Consider the following 9,748-nt stretch of genomic DNA (forward strand, 5'->3'; position numbering starts at 1 on the left):
AAAAAAAAAAAAAAAAAAGAATTCAGCACTGTCATCATCCGTGAAAACCAACTGAAAAGCAAAAATCTTATATCATATGCACACAGTCCCTGACTTTGAAATGGTTCATACGCACACAGTCCCTGACTTTGAAATGCTTTGTGTTTTAAATTGAAGTTTCTGGAGTGAGGCTGATGGCGCTAAGTTCCTTTAGTGGGTGCCTCAGTGTCTGTGCTTTGCCGCGTGCTAGGGTTGCAGAAGCAATGGGAAGGCCAGTCCCTCCCCTGAAGTTTGCGCAGAGTAAATTCTGTGTCTCGGGGTTTCCAGTCAGTTCTTTTATTCCAGTTCCATGGGACTTGGGGATGAGGACAGAGCAGCCCCTGTGGCACCTGCTTTTCTAGGCCCTGCATGATTGCGTTCAGTGCGAAGTGACCAGGACCGTGGCCCACCGTACAGAGTGCCACCTTACCTCGCATGCACTCTGCTGCCCATTCCGGCAGCGGCGTCAACGAGGCTGCCTGGATTCCTTGCCACAAGCCCGTAGTGATCACTGCGTGGGGAGGATACTGCCTGGGAGATCTCAGGACCTGCCTAGGTCAGTCTGTGGCTCCAGGTCCTCTCTTTGGTCACACATCAGGGCCTCCTGTAAACAGTGGCTAAACCCACAGTCATGTCACGGTCAGAGGGTCTTTTGCAGGTTTGCTCCTTGTTTTCAGATCTGCAGGTTTCCAAACAGAACTGATACTCTGGAGTAAAGGAAAAGGGTTTCCACAACTTGCCACTTGTAGTTAATTTTGACTGGGCGCTTTGGCTCACACCTGTCATCCTGGCACCTTGGGATACTGAGGTGGGAGAATTGTTTGAGCTCAGGAGTTCAAGAACAGCCTGGGTTTTTTTTATTTACTAAAAATAAAAAAAAAATCAGCCAGGCAGGCGTGGTGGGATGCTCCTGTAGTCCCAGCTATTTGGGAGGCTGAGGTGGGAGGATCACTTGAGCCCGGGAAGTTGAGGCTGCAGTGAGCCAAGATCTGCACTCTCCAGCTTGGGTGACAGAGACCCTCTCTCTCAAAAAAAATAAAAATAAATAAAAATAAAAAAAAGTATAGTTAATATTGTAATGATTGAGTGTTAGTAGAATGTTGACCATTTTAAATTTTATTTATTTAGAGATGGAGTCTCGCTCTGTTGCCCAGGCTGGAGTGCAGTGGCACGATCTCTACTCACTGCAACCTCCACCTCCTGGGTTCAAGCGATTCTCCTGCCTGAGCTCCCTCCTGAGTAGCTGGAATTACAGGAGCCCACCACCATGCCCAGCTAACTTAGTAGAGACGGGATTTTGCCATGTTGGCCAGGCTGATCTCGAACTCCTAGCCTCAGGTGATCCACCTGTCTTGGCCTCCCAAAGTGCTGGGATTGCAGGCGTGAAGCACCTTGCCTGGCCGTTTTTAATAACTTTAAACAAAAGAGATATTCAGGTATTTTTCTTTAGAAAAACTGTTCACCAGCAGTGGCGCACAGAGGCAGCCTCCTGTCCCCGCAACCCTGTGCACTCCTGCTCAGGGGCTTTGTGCTTGCTGCTCCCACTGCTGTTCTGCACTCTCATAGCCGCACGGCGCTGTCTCCACCTCTCTGAGGCCAGGTGAGGCTTGGCTGCCGCCCTCAGCAGGGCCCCCACCAGTGCTCCCTGTTCTCCCTGCCCATCTGCCGCACTGAATCACCATTCTGTGTGTTTGATGAGTTCGTTTTCTGTTGCATTGGTCTCTCCCCTGGCATGTCAGCTATGTGGGGACAGGGATTTTGTTTTTGTTCACTGTTGAACTCTCAGCGTTAAAAACGGTGCCAGGCACAGAGCAAACGCTCGATCAACGTTGGTTGAATTAAAGAACATCGGAAAAGGACTAACAGCTTAGGCACCAAAGTCCCAGCACTCAAGCATAATTTTGTTAGCATTTTCATGTTTTCCTTTGTCTATTTTTACTTTTATTTTTATTTATTTAATTTTTTGAGATGGAGTCTCATTCTGTCACCCAGGCTGGAGTGCAGTGGTGTGATCTCGGCTCACTGCAACCTCCACCTCCCGGGTTGAAGCGATTCTCCTGCCTCAGCCTCCCTAGTAGCTAGTATCACAGGTGCCTACCATCATATCCAGCTAATTTTTGTATTTTTAGGAGAGACGGGGTTTCACCATGTTGGCCAGGCTGGTCTCAAACTCCTGGCTTCAAGTGACCCGCCTACCTTGGCCTCCCAAAGTGCTGGGATTATAGGCATGAGCCACCGCACCCAGCCCCATTGTCTTTTAATTTAAGAGACTGGTTCTCAGTCTGTCACCTAGGCTGGAGTGCAGTGGTGTGATCACGGCTCACTGCAGCCTCAGCCTCTTGGGCTCAAGCAGGTCTCCCACTTCAGCCTCCGATGTCGCTGGAACCACGGGTGCATGCCACCAAGCCCCACTAATTAAACCATTTTTTTTTTTTTTTTTTTTTTTTTTGTAGAGAATAGGATGTAGCTATGTTGCCCAGGCTGGTCTTGAACTCCTGGGCTCAAGTGATCCTGCCACCTTGGCCTCCCAAAGTGCTGGGATTACAAGTGTGAGCCACTGCACCTGGCCTCTGTCTTCTTTTTTTTTAAGGCTCTTGTTAGAATGCCATGAACAGTTGTCTCCAGCTATTATATGTCATTCCACGGGGTTGGTTTCCTGCTGGCATTCCATGGTCTCTGGGGTCCTCTATAGCACCTTCCTGGCATTTTCTCATGCGGATGCTGCACAGCTGACTTCACCTGGCCTTGTTGGTGCAGTTTGTTTCATGATTTCTCTTATAAATAAAACTTTCACAAGCCATCCTTCTCTATGAGAGTGTTTGCTTGGCATGCATTCCTGAGCATTGCCCCGAGCAGAACGCCTACGATCTCTAAGCTGGGGTTTCATGTTGCCAAAGCGCCTTCTGGTGGACTCAGCCCAGGAGGAGCCCATGCCCCCCATGCTGGCCATGTCTGTGGTCATGGGCTGACTGCAAGTGTCTGACTGGGCCTTCCTCTGAGACTGCAGTGATCTGGCTCCTCCTTTCAGATCCGCAAGGATGCTCTCCGGGCGCTCAATTTCGCGTACACGGTGAGCACACAGCGAGCCACCGTCTTTCCCCTGGATGGCGTGGTGCGCATGCTGCTGTTCAGAGACTGCGAAGAGGCGACCGACTTCCTCACCTGCCACGGCCTCACCGTTTCCGACGGGTAAGGGCTGAGAATGGAACTGCGGGGCCCCTGTCTCCTTTTTTCTTGTTAATTCTGATAAAGGACTGTGAGGGACTGGCTGCTTGCCTGACTTGAAGAAGGTGCATTCCCCCTGCCATGCAGGTGAACACGTGAGACTCAGAATGACTGGGGGTGTTCCCAAGGTCACACCCTGGCTGTCTGCACATTGAGGGCTCAGACCAAGTTCTTTGTGACTCCAGAATCAGTCCTTTTCATGAGTTGCCAACGAACCTAAAGATAGAAGTTAGGGCCTTCCTTATTCTTTCCCTTGACTGCCTTTGCCAGCCAGTGACGGACAGCGTGTGACGGTGGGGATGGAGGCACCCACAGGCCAGGCTGGAGTCTTCTCTGGTACTTAGCAGTCAGAGTGGTGAGACTCACAGATGCTGTCTCAGAAACCGGCAGCTTACACTCCACACCCAGTGCCTGGGTCCCCACCCTGCCTCCTGTAACTCCTCACCTGCCCCCTGCCTGTTTCCTCCTTCCAGTTCTGCCTCACAAAACAAGGTGGTTTTGGGTGAGCCAGCAAGGAGGCAGGAGTGAGTCAGCGTGCATCTGTTAACACGCTTTGCTCAGTGGTTCCAGGGACCTACAGAGGCTCCAGGGTGCGGCAGTGGGACCCAGGCCTCTGCTTTCTGTTATTTATACATGGCTGTGGTGACGCCTGAGGGGCTTACAGCACTCAGTGGGGCACTGAGGGTGAAGCTGCCTTCTCCCTTGGTGACGCCCCTCTGGGGTCTTCTTGTGGTCTGGGTAGCTGTGTGGAGCTGAACCGGGCCGCATTCCTGGAACCAGAGGGATTATCCAAGACCAGGAAGTCGGTGTTTATTACCAGGAAGCTGACGGTGTCGGTTGGTGAAATTGTGAACGGAGGGCCATTGCCCCCCGTTCCTTGTCACACCCCTGTGTGCAGCTTCAACTCCCAGAACAAGTACATCGGGGAGAGTCTGGCCGCAGAGCTGCCCGTCGGCACCCAAAGACCCGGCTCGGACACACTGGGTGAGTGAAGCTGCAGTTGTAGTGAGGGGACTAGCTGCATTTTCCCACCAGGACGCCTCCCAGGAGCCTGGACATCTGCATTTTCCTGCCGGGACGCCTCCCAGGAGCCTGAGCACCTGTTTTGTCTTGGGGCCCAGGGGTGTGGCTCTTCCCCATGCTCAGATGGTTCTCACTGGGAGTGGACTGAGGGCTTTGAAGCCCTCCTCCTGGCTCCCTGACATCTTGGGGCTTGTTTTTCATGCAAAGCGTATTTGTCCCGCATAGCTGGTCTCCTGGAGGGCAGGCCACTCCTCAGGGTCACTGTGGGTGACCTGGGGCTGTCCCTGCACAGACCTTGGTCCTTGTGGTGCCAGGCGCCCTGTGTCTGCAGCCATGTTTTCTCCTGTATGTTTCCTTCCAGGTGGAGGGAGAGGAGAGGAGTGTGGTGTAGAGCCGGACACACCCCTGCCGGGTCTCCCACAGTCTCTACCAACCCCTGCGCCCTCGCCAGTGCCTCTGCCTCCTGTCCTGGCACTGACCCCGTCTGCAGCACCCAGCCTCTTCCAGCTGTCCGTGCAGCCTGAGCCGCCACCTCCAGAGCCTGTGCCCATGTACTCTGACGAGGTAGGGACTCTTTTTCTAGGTCTGTACTCTGGGAAGCCCATTGTGCACAAATGTCCTTAGTCATCACCCCATGAGGTGGGGCTGTGGCGCCTGGTCTCTCAGGAGAGTCCAGAGAGGGGTCCTGCCTAGAGTCACTTAGCCTCAGGTGGCAGATCTGGGGCCCACCCATTCAGACTCATTGTGGAGTCTGTCTTCATCTCAGGAGCTTCCTGTCATAGCACTGGCCTGAGCCCCTGTGTCTGAACTCAACATCCGCCTGTTCTGACGGGATTATTGGCAGCATTGTGCGCCCCCGATGTGTGTGACCTGGGATGGCATGTCCTGCTGGTGGGTGTGGCATGGGTGGGTGTGTCCCCTGCGGGTGTGGCCTGGAGTGGGCATGTCCCCCTGGTGGGTGTGGCCCCCCAATATGCATGGACTGAGTGTGGGTGTGTCCCCTGAAGGGCATGTCCTGGGGTTGGGTGTCCCCACTGATGGGTGTGGCCTGGCAGGTGTGCCCCCTGATGGGCATGGCTCGGGGTGGCTGTGCCCCCTGATAGACATGGCCTCCGGTTGGATGTTTCCCCTCTGGTGTGTGTGGTCTCTGTGGCTGTGGACCCTGATGGGCATGGCCTAGGGGTGGGTGAACCCCTTGACCAGCCTGGCCTGGAGGTGGGTGTGCCCCTTGATGGTTGTGACCTCAGGGTGGGCATGGCCCCTACTGATGCCTTGATATTGAGTAGAGCCTGTCGACTCTATGGTTGTGAGACTGGATTGTGCCACTCTGGCTGCTTAGAGGCAGGCACTGGGCACTAGCCTCTCTGGGGATCGGGGAGTTCTGAGAGGGAGCATGGAGTGGCCACAGAAACAGAGGCTGCTTGACGTAGACTGGAGATGACTGGGCCAGGGCGCTGTGTGGCCATCTGCAGGGCACCTTCTCTCCAGATGGCACCTTTCCATTCGCTAGGGGACACCTTTCCTGCAACAGCCTAGCTGACCCCATGTCAGGGGTCATGTGCTTCTGTCACGAGATGTCTGCAGACTGGTGACAACATATTACCCAGGATTTCTGCCCTGGGTGGGACGTTCCATTCCACCCCATGTTGGTCTCTCCATAGGACCTGGCGCAGGTGGTGGACGAGCTCATCCAGGAGGCTCTGCAGAGGGACTGTGAGGAAGTCGGCTCTGCAGGTGCTGCCTACGCAGCTGCTGCCCTGGGGTGAGTGGCATCTGGTGCTCCCCTTCTGCTGCTCCAGAAGTTTCCTCTCATAAAGTTTCATCTCATAAAGAACTTCTTCCAGAAGTTTCCTCTCATAAAGTTGCCTGCGTTTTTGGAGTCATAATCCAATAAGTTATTGCCAGAGACAGTATCATGAAGATTTTCCCTTACATTCTTCTTTTTCAAGATGGTTTTGCTATTTGGGGTCTTCTGAGATACCATGGGAATTTTAGGATGAGTTTTTCTGTTTCTGCAGAAAGGGCTGTTGGGATTTTGATAGGGATTGCGTTGAATCTGTAGATTGCTCTGGGTAGTACTGTCATTTTTTTTTTTTTTTGAGATGGAGTCTTGCTCTGTTGCTCAGGCTAGAGTGCAGTGGCTCGATCTCAGCCTCACTGCAACCTCCACCTTCTGGGTTCAAGCAATTCTCCTGCCTCAGCTTTCCTAGTAACTGAGATTACAGGTGGGCACCAGCCTGGCTGATTTTTTTGTTTTTTGCAGAGATGCCTTTCACCATGTTGTCCAGGGGTGGTCTTGAACTCCTGGCCTCAAGTGATCCACCTTCCTCGGCCTCCTAAAGTACTGGGATTACAGGCATGAGCCACTGTGCCTCGCCAGTATTGTCATCTTAACAATATTAAATCTTCTAATCCGAGAATATGGGATGTCTTTCCATTTATTTAGGTCATTCTCAATTTCTTTCAACAGTGCTTTGTAGTTTTCAACATAAAAAGTTTTTGCTTTCTAGGTTAAATTGTTTTTTTGTTTTGTTTTGTTTTGTTTTTGAGATGGAGTCTTGCTCTGTTGTCCAGGCTGGAGTGCACTGGTACAATCTTGGCTCACTGCAACCCCCGTCTCCCGGGTTCGAGCGATTTCCCTGCCTCAGCCTCCCAAGTAGCTGGGATTACAGGCGCCTGCCACCACGCCTGGCTAATTTTTTGTATTTTTAGTAGAGACGGGGTTTCATCGTATTAGCCAGGATGGTCTCGATCTCCTGACCTCATGATCTGCCCGCCCCAGCCTCCCAAAGTGCTGGGATTACAGGCGTGAGCCACCGCACCCGGCCTTGTTGAGGATTTTTATATCCATATTCATAAGGGATATTGGTTTGTAGTTTTCCTTTTTATTTCTTTATTCCTTTTTTTTTTTTTTTTTTTGAGACGGTCTTACTTTGTCACCTAGACTTGAGTGCAAAAGCAGAATCACTGCTCACCACAGCCTTTATCTTCTAGGCTCAAGCCATCCTCTCACCTCCGCCTCCCAAGTAGCTAGGACCACAGGCGCATGCCACCATACCCGGCTAATTTTTTAATTTTTTGTAGAGATGGGGTCTCTCTGTGTTGCCCAGGTTAGTCTTGAACACCTGGGCTCAAGCAGTCCTCCCACCTCAGCCTCCTAAAATGCTGGGATGACAGGCATGAGCCACTGTGCCTCGTCAGTCTGTCGTTTTCCTATAGTGGCTTTGGTCTGTCTTTGGTATTAGGGCAATGCTGGCCTCATAAAATGCGTTAGTAAATATTCCCTCCTCTTCTGTTTTTTGAAAGGGTGTGAGAAAGATTGGTGGTTAGGTTTTCGTTAGTGTTTAATAGAATTTACCAGTGAAACCTTCTGGTCTTATGCTTTTCTTTGTTTGGAAGTCTCTTTACTAGTTACAGGTCTATTCACATTTTTCTGTTGCTCCATCAGTCAGTTTTGGTAGATTGTGCGTTTCTAACAGTGGGCTTAATTTTTCTGCTGGCAGTCAAACAAGTATAGGTTGCATATCCCTTATCCAAAATGCTTGGGACCACAAGGGTTTTAGATTACAGCTATTTTTGGATTTCAGAATATTTGTATTATGTCTACCAGTTGAGTATCTCTTACCTAAAAATCTGAATTCTAAAATGCTCCAGTGAGCATTTCCTTTGAAAAGCATGACATGTTGTACTCAAAAAGTTTTGAGATTTTGGAGCCTTTTGGATTTCAGATTTTTGGATTACGGACACTCAACCTATGTGGTTTTTTTTTCTTTGTCAAAGTTAGACGTTTAGTGATTTGGCTTTTTTATTCTGATCTTTTTCTCTCTTTTTTTTTTTTGAGACAGTCTCACTCTGTTGCCCAGGCTGGAGTACATCGGTGCGATCTCAGCTCACTGCAGCCTCCGCCTCCTGGGTCCAAGCAATTATTCTATCTCAGCCTACTGAGTAGCTGGGACTACAGGCATGCGCTGCCACGCCTGGCTAATTTTTGTATTTTTAGTACAGATGGGGTTTCACCATGATGGCCAGAATGGTCTTGATCTCCTGACCTCGTGATCTGCCCACCTTGGCCTCCCAAAGTGCTGGGATTACAGGCATGAGCCACCGCGCCCGGCCTTGCCTCTGATTTTGAATGCTATCCCCTTTGCTCTGTTTAGTGTTTCTAATGCTGCTGTGGAGGATTTGTTAACAGCTGCAACCACGGGCATTTTGAGGCACATTGCAGCTGAAGAAGTGTCTAAGGAAAGGGAGCGAAGGGAGCAGGAGAGGCAGCGGGCTGAAGAAGAAAGGTGAGTGTGTCTTGTCCATGCAGACAGATAAGGAGCTCAATGTGGACACAGGCAAGAACTGACCCTGGCCGCGATGCTCCCGCTGTTGTCCACCCCTGCTGACCCACTCATGCCCTCCTACACTTCAGTCCAGGGGGTGGATGGAGCTCCCCAGGCCACACCTACCCATGAGCAGTGGCCCTTCCCAGCCAGGAGAGGCAAGGGAAGGGAGGTGATGTCAGGGGAGCTGGAGTAGGGGTGTCCTGCCGACTCAGGCAGCACACCTCAATCCCTGTCTGCATGTCCAGGGAGTAAAACAAACAGCATTTATTTTTATTCTTAAACATTACCCTTGTGTATTTTTTATCTTCCCTGTAGGTTAAAACAAGAGAGGGAGCTGGTGTTAAGTGAGCTGAGCCAGGGCCTGGCCGTGGAGCTGATGGAACACGTGATGATGGAGTTTGTGAGGGAAACCTGCTCCCAGGAGTTGAAGTAAGTGAAACACTGGTGTCTTGCTGTGCCAGGAGACTGAGCTTTGGCTCTGCCCTAGGCTGTGTCTGGCGCCACTGAGGATGGGCTATTGGAAATGTGTCCTGCCTGTCTAAGCTACTTTGATTTTGTGACCAAATGTATTTGATGCAATCCTGTGTTCCCTGGGCTGATAGAATTTTATTATTAAAATTCTCTTTTATTTGAGGCCTGCCACCACAGGACCATAGTCAGCCATCCTTAGTAGCCACCAGCATTTATCATATATTTGAGACACTTCCAATCGATTGCACATGTCAGACGTTGCTGATGAGAAGATTTTGTGGTTGTCTGCATCGTCATTTACACATTCTACACCAGGCACCTGTAGTCCCAGCTCCTCAAGAGACTGAGGTGCGAAGGTCACTGAAGCTCAGAAGTTCCGGGTAGTGTGCTGTGACTGCACCTGTGGTGGCCACTGTACTCCAGCCTGGGCAACATAGTGAGACCCTGTCTCTAAAATAATTAGAAATTCTGACGATTTTATTAAGATAAAGGTTTATTAACTGTTACAAGGGCTCCTATGGACCTATAATTTGGCACCCTGTACCACTTAATTCTTTTTACCCCGTCTTTCTAGGTGTCTGTAGTTTAAGTATTAAAGCTTCTCTTACAGTGAAGATGGAATTACATTTTAGTATCGAGGATGCAGACTCTTACACTTTTTTTTTTTTTTTTTTTTTTTT

General features: G+C 50.6%; 1 protein-coding gene across 1 annotated transcript in view; it reads left to right on the plus strand.

The window, feature by feature from the left end:
• Positions 1–9,748, plus strand: part of MCM3AP (minichromosome maintenance complex component 3 associated protein) — a 56,749-nt gene that overhangs the window by 17,055 nt on the left and 29,946 nt on the right. The window contains exons 10-15 of the mRNA XM_017847268.1: positions 3,029–3,207; positions 3,986–4,227; positions 4,628–4,830; positions 5,928–6,028; positions 8,424–8,555; positions 8,913–9,026. Coding sequence (XP_017702757.1) covers positions 3,029–3,207; positions 3,986–4,227; positions 4,628–4,830; positions 5,928–6,028; positions 8,424–8,555; positions 8,913–9,026 — 971 coding nt within the window. The remainder of the gene's footprint in view (positions 1–3,028; positions 3,208–3,985; positions 4,228–4,627; positions 4,831–5,927; positions 6,029–8,423; positions 8,556–8,912; positions 9,027–9,748) is intronic.

This window comes from Rhinopithecus bieti, unplaced genomic scaffold (genome assembly GCF_001698545.2).
Source record: "Rhinopithecus bieti isolate Rb0 unplaced genomic scaffold, ASM169854v2 scaffold_29990, whole genome shotgun sequence".
In the NCBI taxonomy this organism is placed as follows: Eukaryota; Metazoa; Chordata; class Mammalia; order Primates; family Cercopithecidae; genus Rhinopithecus; species Rhinopithecus bieti.